We start from the raw sequence: 14,936 nt of genomic DNA on the forward strand, positions 1-14,936 counted from the left end.
TACTACGAATAAAAAAAATATTGAGTGGCGTGGCGATTTAGTGGCCAATGCGAGATAAATGTTTTAGCATTACGCCACACATCTTTGAGGTCACAGATGCATGATTTAAACCGGGTTCACCATCTTGCAAAGTGCTGTTTAGGAGCTCCTCCGACACACGTCCTACCTCTTCGAGGAACTTGGCTCGACGCATGAAGTAAGAGTAATAGACAACCCGACAACACCTGCGCGCGTGACGTTTCGCGCCGTATTTTGATGCAATACTAGTAGATAACCATCTATAACTAACTCGTGGCGTCCCAGCTCACGTCAGGCGAACATACATTTCTATTAACGCAATTCGAAGCGTTCAGAAAGAAACGGGTAGAGTTGGGCTACGGTATAAGTTGGCCTCGAAGCGACGTGAAGCTATGTTGAATACGCGCAAGCTCCACACAAGAACTCGCACAGGCATACCGCTAGGATTGGTAGCGAGTGAACTTTTCTCTTTATAGTACACAGTTCTACTGCCTCAAACAGTGGGCGCTCTGCAAATAAATATTCATTCACATGCAAAACGACCTCTCACTTCTGTAAACAGCGTTCAAGAAGTGAGACAGGCCTGCGAACACGTCTTTACTCAATATCAGTTCGGCAATTTTTTTTATTCTCATTTTCTCTTTCGTTTTTTTTCCAGCTACGAACGCATGCAGAACGGGAAGTAAAGAACCTGAGGGAGGATCTGCTGAAGAAGAAAATCCAGGTCACCCTCACAAAGAAAGAAACACAGTCCGTGATGGCACCGTTCCTCAGAGACTCCTTCTACTTCGTCGGTCCCATTTAAGAGATCGCCGCCAGACACACCAATATCTGAACTGTATGTCACGCTCTATAGGATAATAAAAAAAGAGCGCAGAAAAGATTATAAGGTACTGTAAAGAGGAAGTGTTAGCGAAACGTTGCCCATTGCTACGACACCGTTCTTGTTATCCGCTTTGTTCGGCGCTCCCAGATAGCTTTGACATCATTTCAAACTGGAAAAAAGAAAGAAAAACTGGGAGTAACTGTATCCAGTCGCAGTTTAGCGAGATGGCGTCGTTCAGAGAGAACCGTATGTTGTCACAGCCGCTTTTCCAGCATTATGTCGCGTCTCTACCAGGGAAAAAGAAGAATAACCTTCATCACGTTCGCGGCAGAAGCCATAGCGCTTAATCCCAAGGCCACAGTGTTATAAAAGCCGCAGCCAAGTTTGTATCAATGCGTTGCGCAAAAGGACGTTAAAGTTTCTGGCGACGAAGATTGTTTGCGACACGGTTTTCCATGTCGTCGGCACGGCACCCACCTCGGTGCATCGTTTACTGAAAGGTCTCGCGTTTCAAACTGTGTCAAGGTAAATTGGATCGAAGCTTCGTTATGCGCACGGCGAAGCCCTAACGAAAAGAATCCACAAAAATGCGATTCACTCAACCGGCAGCAAAAATTTACATGCACGTCAGCTCGATGCGGTTGGATGTCTCCTGGAGTGTAGACCCTTCCAACTTTTACCAGAAAGCACACAAACTTAGTGGAAAACTACGCTTCTCCAACTCGAACACCCGTACACCAGAAGAAGCGTTCCCTCTCTGTGTTTTTGACGAATCACAGCCATTTGAGGGAAGAGTTACGACTCGTGATAACAGCGTTTTCATTCTACAGGAGTGGAAGCCGGGCTACCAGGCGTTGATAGCTACGCTACCAACACGGTTGCGTATACACTCACAGAAAAAGAAAATAATGATAGAATGCAATCAGCTCCTGGCAGGAAGAGAACGCACATGTTTCACGGATCATCGCGCGACCCGGTGCCATTCATCGGTCGCGTCATATCAGGAAAGTGCCAGTCTACGGGGGCAGAACAGACGCGACGTTGACGTGGTGAGCGCGCGTTCACGGTGTGGTACACGCGGCAATGCAATGCCTGCCACTCTACTCGCGAGCTCGTTTTGTGGTGAGAGCAATGGCGTGCCACGGTGTCGTTTAGCGCGCGGGCTTTAGAGAAAGGCCCCTGCGCACGAGAATGCAGGAAACAAACAACAACAGCAAATGCAGATCGTAGGTAGGATGTTCGCGTATGTGGCGTGCTGATGGCGCGCAACATCATGCACTCAGTATGCGTTAACCTTCAGAAAGATGTGGATTCTCGCATATCTAGAGGTAACTGGCATGCTGTGCTCTAAGAAGCGGTATTGCGCCGTAAATAACGTTTTTCGTAAGAATGCTAGTGTGAGACTTCCACCACAGTGACAGTGTGAGAAGTCCAAGGATTACATCATTCGGGGTAACACTCACCGGAGCTAACGATAAGTAAATGTGGCGGTGACAGAATCCATGTTACAGCGCTCGAAAGTTGACGACTTGCGTCATTATTTAGCGCACGTTGTCTCTGCAAATGTCAATAACCTCGACCCCACTTTAAGATCTAACGAAAATAACGAATGCATCCTATTCTGCGCGGCTCTTGCACTTATTTACGTTGACAGGTGCCACCTAAATACAAGAATGTGAAAATGTGCACCTTGTTACTTTATTTAGAGTACAGTTCGAGAACGCTGTTCCCATTCTTTTTTTTTTCAAAGATTAAGCTAAACTGACATTAGAATCCACCACTATATTTAAGGTAAAACATGAAATACGCTTAAAGGCGTTTTTTTTTCTAATGTGCCTAAAATACGCTAGATAAAGCGGGAGACCTAATAAAAAGCCAGCAGTGCTTGCAGAATTTCCTCTTGTTTTTTCCTCCTACACTCGCAGTATGAAATGGTTGAAATATCATAAAGGAAAACAAGCTAAAACAAGACTGTCATGTTACGCTTCTCTAAGATACTTAGGCAGCTTTAAACGGCAGTGGTAACTTGTCTGAGGACTTGTCTGAGGACGAAGTAATATCAACGGACCACTAGCGATGACACCTTCAATTTCTCGAACTAGCTTCTCTGTGACGTCACAGTACGTGGAGGTGCCTTCACGAGTAATGTAACTATTCAATATAATTTCGATCAGAACTGAAAGCAGCGTTTCTCAGCTGTTTACACACTTTCGCGAGCACAAAATTTCGCGAGGGGATACAGCGAGACCTTTGACGTCACAGCGACGTCATCGCCGTCGGTGCTTGGACGTGAAATTCGAAAAGCAGAGGTTAGCGTCAGTTTCTCCGCCATTCTTTTTTTGCGAAATGTAGAACTGAGTAATATATTTAAAATAGGATTCATTCGAGAAAGCTGCTTTTTTTGTTGTTGTCCGTACGCTCTGATCTTCGCAAAACGCATTGGTGCTGTGCTTTGATACCCATTCAGTCCAGTGTGGTAAAAATTAAACCAAAGCTTGCTAGATCATACTTGTAGTGTAACTCGTAAAAGCTTCCTCACAGTTCTATTAGAGGCAAGCCATAATGTGTGGAAGGAAAGCTTACGCGAAGACATTCTGCACTGTTATCAATGGGAAAACGTACTCAGAATATATTGCCTGTGTCCGCCATCGGTCATGTAACATACGTTCTTATGGCTCTGTCCTTGTCGGCATCATTACGCAGGCCATGTGATCTGTAAAATAAGCGCATGCAAAAGCTTTCATGTACGTTGACGTAGTTAGATCCGATGGTTTTGGCACGTTTCACTGCCAGCTTACCAGCTACACAGACCACGGAAACACACAGATAGTGTACATATAGCATTTGTGGCATCTTACCTGAGCACTTCAGCCTTGCTACTACGTCGTGCGACGCTAACAGAAAGGGTTAGCTTAAGGCACACTCAGATTTCCCCGTTCGAATTGGTGCGAATAGCAGAAGCACTGTTAGTACGTAACAGATGAACCGAGCTTTATTCATTGAAACTACAATTCTGGTGAACATTGAAGGCACGCTTTTAATATGGGCTTTCAAGTTTTTCTTGTTTTTTTTGAAATAGTGCTGTGAGGTTGTAAGCTAGCTTAAAGTTGCAGAGTGAGGTCCACTGACATGTCAAGATTACGAAGACTCTACACGGGTGACTATTAAAAACGTCTCAAACATTCTCAATGATGATGGATCAGCTTATGTTTCACGAGGAACGGTTACATTGTTAACTTGAGTACTGCAAATACCGTATATGGAAAAACCACTGGCATGTTCAGATGTATATAAATTTTTCTCTGCATTAACATTTTTCAACAGGTGTTTCTCACAGAGCTATTGCAACCATTTATGTTGCTGGGCTAAATAATCGTAAACATATTTCATCTTTTTGAAAACTTCAGTTATATGTCCTTGTTGTTCTTTTTTTTGGTGAAAGTTGACAGTATAAATCGAAGGTTGCCTTCAAGCACGACTAGTTTACGTCTCAAGGCACAAATTTTGCTCAAATCGATTCAGCGATGGCCAAACTGAACCGTTTCTGCTCTTCGCGTGTATTCGAATGGGGAGCCAGCCAGCTATATCTTCCATTTGACGGAAGTGCTGGCACAAGTTTCTGTGTTTCTTGTTCTCGAATTCCCCCTCTATCTTTAACGATTATTGACCCGATTTTTAAAATGTAGAACAAAACCAAACGCTGGTATATTTAGGTGCTATAGCTTAGAACAATACCAGAACAGAGCGTTTTATTCTATCGCTCATATTTCTTTTCGCGCGTGGTTGACCAGCACAAAGTAATGTCTTCTCGTTCAGTGCGAGCTCTTTTTCACAAAGAGCGCTGCAAGAAGATTTGTTTACGTGTTGTCAATGTGATAGTTGACAGAGGTGTGTGTGCTCTAACATAAACTTTGTTGTTTCAACACGACTGAGTCATTTTCAATGTGTTGTTCAAATGCTGCGCGGAACGGTATTTGAACGACGGAACTTTTCGTCTGCAGATAAACAAGCCAGAAAAAAAGCTAAAAACGTGGATCTCAGGTCAATAAAGTCTGTATGTTTATCTTTTTACCTGTGCGTATTACTTCCCCCGCAAGAAGTTGACGTTGTTGCTGAAGTCAAGGTAAGAAACCGTTTTTCGCACCCTCCTTGTCCATTAGTTTGGAATTATGGTTTGCTAAGATTTATAAGTTCGATTACATCCCAACGCCGTTCGCGTTGATAACCACAGAGAGAGAGGGGGACACGTTATTGAAAGGTGGAATCAACAAGCGGCTACGAACACACACACACACACACACACACACACACACACACACACACACACACACACACACACACACACACACACACACACACGCACGCACGCACGCACGCACGCACGCACGCACGCACGCACGCACGCACGCACGCACGCACTCACTCACTCACTCACTCACTCACTCACTCACTCACTCACTCACTCACTCACTCACTCACTCACTCACTCACTCACTCACTCACTCACTCACTCACTCACTCACTCACTCACTCACTCACTCACTCACTCACTCACTCACTCACTCACTCACTCACTCACTCACTCACTCACTCACTCACTCACTCACTCACCTGGTATGTTACAATTGATTAAAGTTAATGCGTTTAAAATCACGCACACACAAACACCCACACGCCTGAAATTCTGAACGGTAGCCAAAAGTGTTGCCAACTGCGGAAAAAACTGTCGCCAACTGGTAGCCAAAAAAGTACGTATGGTGCGACAAACCGACAATTGTCAATTTTTCACGCGGAAATAAAGAAAGAAGGCGAGAAAGACATCAGTGAGGGTCATAGCGCTGGAAGACATGGGCAGGAGCGAGACAAGAACGACGAGCACTAACTTTCAATTCAGTGTTTATTTCCGGAAAACCACCACATTTGTAGATCGTCACACCGAAAAGGACACAATCCCCGCACATGAAGACCGGCCGCTCCCAGGAACGCAAATTCACTTGTGATCAGCGCACCTGAAGGGGAACTAACGCAGCTATCAGCGGCGCTCGCTATCGAAGCAGCTTCAACAACTTCTCGCCTCACGTTACCTAAATTTCTATACAAAACAGAACACTTCTTAAGGGTTTACACCCATAATCACCGTAATGCACGCAGACATGGCCATCCCGGTATCGGTTCAATTTCTAGCTACGTTCTGTTAACCTATCATTCAGGCCTCTCGCAAATTGGCCGATGTAAACCTTCCGGGAAGATAAGGGAAGGCGATACACCACGTTCTTTACGCATGACACAAGAGGGGCCGACGATTCTTTTTGCAACCAGCGCAGTTTTTGGCAAACGAATCTGTAGCACTGCACAACATGAACAATTTTGGCGGAGTGGTATATTCTAAATCTACTTTAACATTTCGTTTAAGTTTCTTTAGTGCGTGTGATACATTATGCAAGTACGTCATGACCACCTTTTTCATATTGTAACAACTGCTCATGTGCGACCACTCCGCTTATTCATCGCACATGCTGCTAGTGATACAAGTACATGGCCAGGGTAACCTGCGTCCAATAGGTGTTTTTTTGTAAGTCGAGGGTTCTATACATCTTACGGGGGCATGATTTGCGGAGCGCGTTGTCAAAACACAAGTTAGCGATTGCTGTTTTCACTAGCTTGGAACGGGATGAATGAAGCGGAAGCAGCATCGTATTGTTCCGAGGATGATATTCAAAACAAATATGATTCTTGAACAAAAAAATTCTGAAGTCTAAGAACTGGATGGAATTGCTGACCGGTATTTCATGTGTTCCCCCCACACTATCGAGACATCCAGAGAAAAATGGAATGGTAACTACATCAGTTGTAGAATTAGTGAAATCAAATAGGACTAAGTAATCGTTAACATATCTAGAGATTTTGGTGACCCTTGCTTCAGACATACAGGTTTCTATGACCTTGTCATAACGGGACATTTTGAACATTTGTCAGAGAAAGCGATTTTTTTCGTTCTGCTTTTGCTTGCGGGAACTCCAGAAAGACGGGGAGTACGGTCAGCCTTTCGCCACATCTGTGACAGAGGGGATCTTCAGCGCTAGTCAAAAGGTATGAATGCGTACCATATGTGTGCCGTATATTCTGAGATGGCAAAAGAGGACTCAGATCGTCGTGATTTTGTCAATGAAAGCCAATTCCCTAAACGTGGCTGAATGACACGTTTATTAAAGGTTTTCGCATCTTGCAAGTATTGCCAATATAGCTACTGAGTATTTTGCGCAGGAACGGCTTATTCAAGTCTGCGGTAGGAACGGGTGTGGATGGATCCCTAGGTTTCATTGCTACGGCAGTTGCTATATTGTCTCCAAACTCGTTACCGACTATACACCTGTGCCCAGGCACCCGAAATATTATTACCTGTTGGCTAGCTGCATATGTATAAAGAGTAGTGAATAGAGGTCCTTGATTACAGGATTACAGAAGCGCTCTGGTTTGCATAGGAATGTAGATAAAGGTTCACGGGAAGTTGTTGCAGCTGCTTTGATAGCGAGGGCTGCTCATAACTGCATCAGTTCCCCTTCAGTTGCTCTCACTACAAGTGAACTTGAATTACAGGAAGCGGCTTGCTTGTATGTGCGGTGATTGGGCCTTCGGGGTGTGCGGGCCTACAAATACGTGTTTTTCTGGAAATAAACACTCAGTTAGGACTCGTCCTGTTGTGTCGCCCTTGTACGTGTCTTCTGGCGCTATGACTCCCATTGCCGTATCTAACCAAACAGGCCAAACAACCATACCTTTAAAAGACACGTAGTTTTCTACTGCACCGATCGCAAACGAGAATAACATAACGAAACAAACGTTATCACATATTATTGCATCAACACGACCAGCTGACGTTCGTTGATGATTTCTGCCGCACACTTGCGTGCTGTCTCAGAGCCAAAGCTGTGCCGCCAGTGTCAGTAGATAAACTCGCTGCACACTGGCGTTGCATCACCATGATTTTTGTTCAAACGTTGCCGTGTGAGCGGTATGACGTCACACGCGTTCTATTCTCCCTGATATGCAGCCGCAAACGGCTTTAACAAATTTGCACAGACACAAACACCTCTGATATCATGGCTGCCATGACACGTTTTCGGTGATTGCAGTAGCTTCTGGCCAGTGGCGTAGCCAGAAATTTCGTTCGTGGGGGGCTCACTCTGCCGCTCAGCCTCCTCCTTACAGAATTAGTCGAGGGATATATATATATATGTATATATATATATATATATATATATATATATATATATATATATATATATATATATATATATATATATATATATATATATATGTATCATTCAACAACCTTGTTTCTATTTTCGTACATTTGCAACGACCACGGGAAAATGTCAATGACGCTGTCCTTTGTTAGAATGTATTGCGCAGGAGCAGCTGTCACCGATCGTGTATTGCGAGCAATTGCTCCGAAATTATAGTCGCAACAAAGAGCACATGTAAAAAAGCAGGAGTTCTGCAAAATATACGAGGGCGAGTCAAATGAAAGTGAGCCAATGCGAATATATGATAAACGGGGTACTTTATTTAAAAGTAGTCACTATGAGTATTTCGTCACTTGTCCGACTAACGTCGCGTAATTCCCGTCTCATAAAACTCCTTGGGTTGCTGCCTCAAAAATCTGTAAATGACTACACGTCATCTTCCGACACGAATCTGGTTCCCTTGAGCAGTTTTTTCAAATTTTACCAAATGTGGAAGACGCAAGGAAACAGGTCTGGGCTGCGTGATAAATGTTGCTACGTTTCCCACTTGAACTTTGCCAGTTTCGTATTAACCACATCAGCGACGTAGGAACGGGCAATGTTGTGAAGCAACATGTTCACAATGCTCAATTTTCTACGTCATTCGTTCTTGATTGCGACACGCAGCCGATCCTACCTTTCACAATATCTGAAACGATTTAGAGTCTCTCCAGGTTTAGAAAATTCGATCAATAATGGTCCCTAATGATCTAAAAAGAAGCCAACACTTTTCTGGCAGCAATGACGGCCTTTGTTTTCCTTGGGAGTGGTGAATGCAAATGCTTCCACTGTAAGCTTTGCCGTAGTGTTGCAGGCTAGTAGTAGCGGCACCATGAGTCATCCTCGGTCACAATTGCAGACAAAATGTCGTCACCCTCATCTGGGGTTCTTTGACGTGCACTTAAATCTAAGTATGCGGGTGTTTTCGCCTCCATCGAAATGCAGCCGCCGTGACCGGGATTCGATCCCACGACCTCGTGCTCAGCAGCCCAACACCATAGGCACTGAGCAACCACGGCCTTTTCAGTTGTGTTGGGGATGATTGCATAGTGGCTTGGGCCCGGCCATGGATCGTGTTTGTAACTTTCATGTCTTTCTTTGAACAGTTTGCTACAATGCTTCACAGTGGCCAATGAAACGCAATGTTGAACGCATACGGCAGCCATATGGCGAATAATTTCTTTTTGGGAAACATCTTCATTTGTCAAAAACCTCACGATAAGAAGCTGCTCAACTTTTGGAGTGTCTATTATGTCACGTAACCCTGCTCAACCCAGTGTATGAGAACGTTAAAGAACATTTAACCTCACCTCTGCATGTCACTTGTAAATGAGATGCGTATGTGCTACGCGCATGCCTCGAAAATAATGAACCGAACCATTATTGCGCGGGGCGGGTTGTCTCACTTTCATTTGACTCACCTTCGTACATCAGAAATGCGAAGATACAATGGAATTTACATATGTGAAGATACAGCGTGATAAAGGGCAAAAATTGGCACTGGAAACAAAGTTCACTGCGCTTATACAGAAAACCTCGCAACAAGATGTTTAAATATATGTATAAGTCTCCAATAAATCTACGTACCTAAGAAAAAGTCACTATATATAATGCGTCAAACAAGGCAAATAAACAGGTTGCGCAACCACAGATTCACAGATCACAGCACCCCCCCCCCCCTCCCTCCACTCCCAAAATGTATCGCGTGCGACAGAAGGCGGCGCGCTTCCTCCCCGCTTTTCTCCCTTGCGCACACAAGCGAACGCGTTGCAATCCGTCGAGTCCCCGCAATGCTGGCGGCGAGCGACCATGCATTGTTTCTTTTTCTCGTCTGCTAGCCAGAAAGCGTCCAAAACACTGCCAGGTGAAAAGACAGTCGGCCAGAGAAAAACAAACGCGCATCCAAGTGCGCCGCGCGGTTGTCGATGCAGCACGAGAAAAACGCGTGCGCTCTGGATGGATTGGCAGCCCGCGGGTTGCGAGAACAAAAAAAAAAAAAAAAGATGAGAAAGAGGCTTAATGTATCCTCGCGAATAAAAGTCTAGGTAGAAAAATAATTAAGAACTTAGTTACAATGGTGGCTTTAGTGTCTTGACATGGATGCTTTGGCGCAGGTGAAAAAAAAATTCATATTCTTTTTTGTGACCTGATGGCACAAAAGAACCACCACAACGCCTTGTCTCATCGGACCTCGCTGCGTGCTTTGTCAACTTGTCTGATAGTATGTTGATTTGGCTTGTCTCGTTGTATGGCCCGATGTATGACTTTAGAAAGGTCGATGCACCTTTGGCGTCAAATGTTTACAACAGCATTAAACCCACAAAATTCCGGAATCGAAAATCTAAAGCACGACTTTGGAAATGTCAATGCACCTTTCACATCAAAATGTTATGAGAACTTTATACCCACAAAGTTTCAGAATTGAAATCCAAGAGCTCGGTAGATTCCGCGGCCTCCACGATATGCCGAAACGAGCCCGCTCGCCATCAAAACGCCCTTGAAATTTTGTGCTCGGTGGGGCTCCTTGCGTTACGGTATGTGACTCCCGATGCATGGGCGTTTCCAGGAAACCCAGCCCGATTTCACTATGTTCGCGCTAAAATGTCTTTTCGAGCATGAATTCAGGACATTCTAGACAAAGTCGAGCATGATTTCCGGCGCCGGGAGTTGTTTTGGTCGGCGGCGCATGACAGCACGAAAAAATTTCGGGGGGGGGGGGGCTCAAGCCCCATAAGCCCCCCCCCCCTGGCTACGCCCCTGCTTCTGGCGTCAAAAAGCATCCCTATAGAGGTGATCGTCACTCTAGGTGGGATTAGGACACCACCTATTGCTTCTGTCCAATGAAGGACGTAAAAGCATACCATTTAAGATTGGTTAATTTCTCTTACTCAGAAGGAGCTGCAGTGCTCCACCTATAGAGAAACTCCAATGGTCCTGTTCAATTATCCGTCCATGACAGTCCCGGACTGCCCGTCGCGTTGGTTTCAGTCAATTGGAGTTGCGTATGAAGCATGTCGGGTAGTCCTGGACAGCGCGGCACGACAAGTCGAAGAGGTTCAATAGGTATATGGCGGCTATGAAATGTTTTCAGCTCCTTAATTGGCTACCGAAGCTTGCAAGCCACAAAAGCATGGCATTCAAGATCTGGTACGTGGCACTGTGGCTCTGAAGGAGCCGTGGGATGGAGTGTGATTTGGACACTATCTATACCAATTACCACCGCCAAAAGAAGCCGGAAAGTAGTCAAGTCGCCAACTACAATTTTCGGTAGCCATGAACCTCTAAAATTTGGATAGAAGTCGCCAAACCTGGCAGCCCTAGGCCCATGTGTATACATGGTTTGTTTGGCGCAAAGATCAGGGATCGCCAAAGAGTGCTAAGATATGGTAAGGGGAAGTCGATGATGCTGTGATGAGGTGGTGCGCCGGCTTGTGACTTTGATTTGATTTTTGTGTTTAAGTATTTTGTTACATCTATAAATGATGTGTCGCATTCACAGAATTGCCATTGCCACGGTAGTAAAAGCTTTACTGGAGCCAATAGGCAATGCTTGAGAATTGGGACACCTATCCCATCACTAAGGTTTCTGATCCGCATTGAAAAATGGTTTCTCACTGAGGGTCGATTACGGAGCAGTGCAGGACATGTCGTATCCTTAGCGGATGACATTTCATACCAGCGCTAGCGCCGCTCTCACGGCGTTGAGAAAGAGCGTGCGGGTTGGCGTTAATTTAACAATTTTGCTTTAGCATGTGACCACCCTTAGTGCGTATGACCCTCCCGATGTTTTGAAGACTTCAAAACTCGCGAACGCGCCAAGTCACTGATCAGTCAGACCATGTTGCGATGTTACATGTCGCAAGTAAGTTTCGAGGAGTTGAGAGTACATAATGACATCACTGCCCGAACTTCACTGCGGTGCCGCTAATTATATTCTCTGGCTCCACGGCTAAAGCATTCCATTGGCGGGCAACAGCATATGACAACGTTCCCAGACTGATAGTATCAGAGGAAATAAATTAATGTTTATTCTACACTATATCAATGCAATTGTGTTTTTTAGTAATGCTAATGTCGACCAAGATCAAACAGAGCTACCCCATGTCACCCTTTCCAGATGTTTTGGAGTAGAGATCAATTTAGAAAACCGAGACCTCGTAAGCCACCGCACCAGAGTGCTTCAATGCACTCTTGTACTTTTAGGGATGACAAACCTGCACGAGGGGCTACAGCAGTGACAAGTGGTAACTGTTATTGTTAGCCAGTTCTGTGTACTTCATTGATCGTGTATATGTGCTCCGTTTCTCTCTCTCTCTTCTTTTTTTTCTTCTTACATTTCTACGTCTCCCTCTCTCAACTCTGAGCGTAGAGTAGCATACCGAACCTTTTCCTGGTTAGCGTCCCTGCATTACTTCTTTCTCTCTCACTCTTGGCACAGGCACAATTCGATAACGTGATTTCCTTTGGAGCGTTCAATGGTTCAGCATTGGCTGTAAGCCTGTGGCGCGACTTCGATTACGCCATTTCGCAGCTTCAATCACTGCCACGCATCCATTTCCTTGACATTCCTCAGTGGGCGTGAAAATGTCGCGCATCTCCATGCCCACTTCAACCACAAATAAATGCGAATTCAAGCTCGTCTTTCCTCTCGTGCACACCGCGGTCACTTTTCTGACTGCACAATAAAACTTCGGAATAGTTTAGAGTGAAACTTAGTTAACCAGGCAAGAAGCTCGTCACGTGGGTAGGGCAGGAAAAAGATGACATCGCACTGGCGGGTGTTTCGAGAGAGTACATGCTCCTCCCGTATGATACTGTGGAGCTATACGGCATGGCTCCATCATCGGCCACCTTTCCCTCGCGGGGTGCCGAGAAAATTTTTTTTTTTGCCTTGTGCGCAGCTTGTCATCGTAATGTCTACCTAACAATGTCCATTGCAGGAAAAATACCGGAAGCGGTCCAGAAACGTGCCTTCTTGTCGTACCATCGGCGCTGCGCCAAAACATTTTGCAAGCCTGCCATGATGAGCCATGTTGGGGGCACCTAGGATTCACTAGGACGTTAGGAAGGATACGACTTGCTGGCCGATACGCATTTCTGACCGCGGCTGCTTTCTTCTGTGCAATGGTACCTGAAAAGGTACCATTGCTGCCGCTTGCGACGCTGCCGTGATTGGCAGCGTCGCAAGAAACCGCCCTTTACACCGGTTGGTTTTCTGCACCATGTAGGCTCTCCTTAAGCATCGTTCTAAAGAATAGAAATGGATCTACGTGGTCCATTCTCAGTGACCTCACCTTGCAACAGTTGAATAGTTGCCGCTACCCACTACTTAACCTGGTACGACGAAACCGAAGCTATTCCGCAAGGAAACTCTTCTGAATTGGCCAAGTTCTTTGTCCGCCACATGGTCCTACGACATGGTGAACCCTTTGTTGTCATCGCCTATGGCGGTGCGGCATTCACCGCCGAATGAATGCAGGAGATTCTTCAGTTAACGCAAGGCTCGCACCGCATGAGCACTGTGCATCATCCTGGTACCCCCAATGGCAGCGATAAACCACGTGATCAGTGTGCGCCGAAGGGAGTTCTGGTGGCGCGTGGGAAACGAATGCAATACTCTGCAACGTGTTACTCTAGTGACTCTATGCTACCGATGACAATTACATTAATGAGTTCCTCAGGGATTTGTGGTGCAGCGGTAATGCGTCGGATTGCTCTGTTTGAAGAACCCATGTGACCCGGCTTCGATTCCGCGCAGCATCACAGATAAATTTTGAAAGATTTCGTTATTGAAGAGCGTTGTCAGATATACAGAAGAAGGGGCTAGTTATATGTGTATCTACACAGGCAGAAAGTGTCGGGCGGAGGCTAATAATGGTGATCGCATTGAAATACTGCGATCGCATACCATGCACAACAAACGCACTCCCTAGGCTATATACAGTAACTGGTTTTTGAACTGGAACCTGTAGCTCGGTGCAAACTCAAATTTAAGAGTTCACATACGTGAAAAACGCAGGGATGCTTTCCTTGGACAACTTCTGAACCAGTTTGAATAACATTCACTGAGTCTAAAGGAGAATGTTAAGTTATATCGAATGATCAACACAAAATGTGGAATCAGGGCCTCGTGGATCAATATATCGTGCAGAATTACCAAAGGACCCAGTTCGCAGCTCCTCAGCACGATACCAAAAGGAGATATCGCAATTTATAGACAATATCATAGAGTTGAATGACGACAAACACAATATAATAATTTGCGATTGACGTAACATCACTATGCTGATTTTCATGAGTTTTCAAAGGGTACGCTTTGAGAATGAGCGGTGCATTTTGAAGCATCTTTTAGAAAACACATATCTTTTGTTCTATCTTTGTCTGTCTGTCTAGGATATACCGAGATAAAGCTTTCCTTTGAGAACACTAATGAATAGAAAAACAAATTTAGGCAGCTTGTATGTGCAAATGAATGCGTGGCAGACAAGCAAACAGATAAACGAACATGGAAAGTTTTCAATCATACCAGTTCCTAAATTGGCATAGAATTCCGGGCGTGCTCACGTGCAATTCTGTTAACTGACTGACGCGTTACCAGTGAGCAACAATATAACTCAACACCTATAGCTTTCTAAGAAGTGCCTAATACAGCTGATATGGTTGAAAAAAAAATTTGATTGAAATTAGTCCACTTGCTTCACTTTTCCTGCAAGCGAATATATTTGTTGTTAGAGCGGAAAAAAAGCAGAGTTTTAAGGTTAGCTTGGTTCTCCACAGGTGAGGCGACTATCAGCCTACTCCCACGC

At 45.0% G+C, this 14,936-nt stretch overlaps 1 protein-coding gene and 1 long non-coding RNA gene across 3 annotated transcripts in view; one reads left to right on the forward strand and one right to left on the reverse strand.

Moving 5' to 3' along the window:
* The window catches only part of LOC135912717 (platelet binding protein GspB-like), a 129,428-nt gene extending 128,331 nt beyond the window's left edge, over positions 1-1,097 (forward strand). For both annotated transcript variants that reach the window (XM_065445236.2, XM_070524721.1), the window contains one exon: positions 677-1,097. In XM_065445236.2, the coding sequence (XP_065301308.1) occupies positions 677-823 (147 nt within the window). In that variant the 3' untranslated portion in view covers positions 824-1,097. The remainder of the gene's footprint in view (positions 1-676) is intronic.
* LOC139049417 (uncharacterized) overlaps positions 1-14,936 on the reverse strand; it is a 110,330-nt gene that overhangs the window by 34,662 nt on the left and 60,732 nt on the right. The window lies entirely within an intron of this gene.

The sequence above is a fragment of the Dermacentor albipictus genome, chromosome 9, assembly GCF_038994185.2.
Source record: "Dermacentor albipictus isolate Rhodes 1998 colony chromosome 9, USDA_Dalb.pri_finalv2, whole genome shotgun sequence".
Taxonomy (NCBI): Eukaryota; Metazoa; Arthropoda; class Arachnida; order Ixodida; family Ixodidae; genus Dermacentor; species Dermacentor albipictus.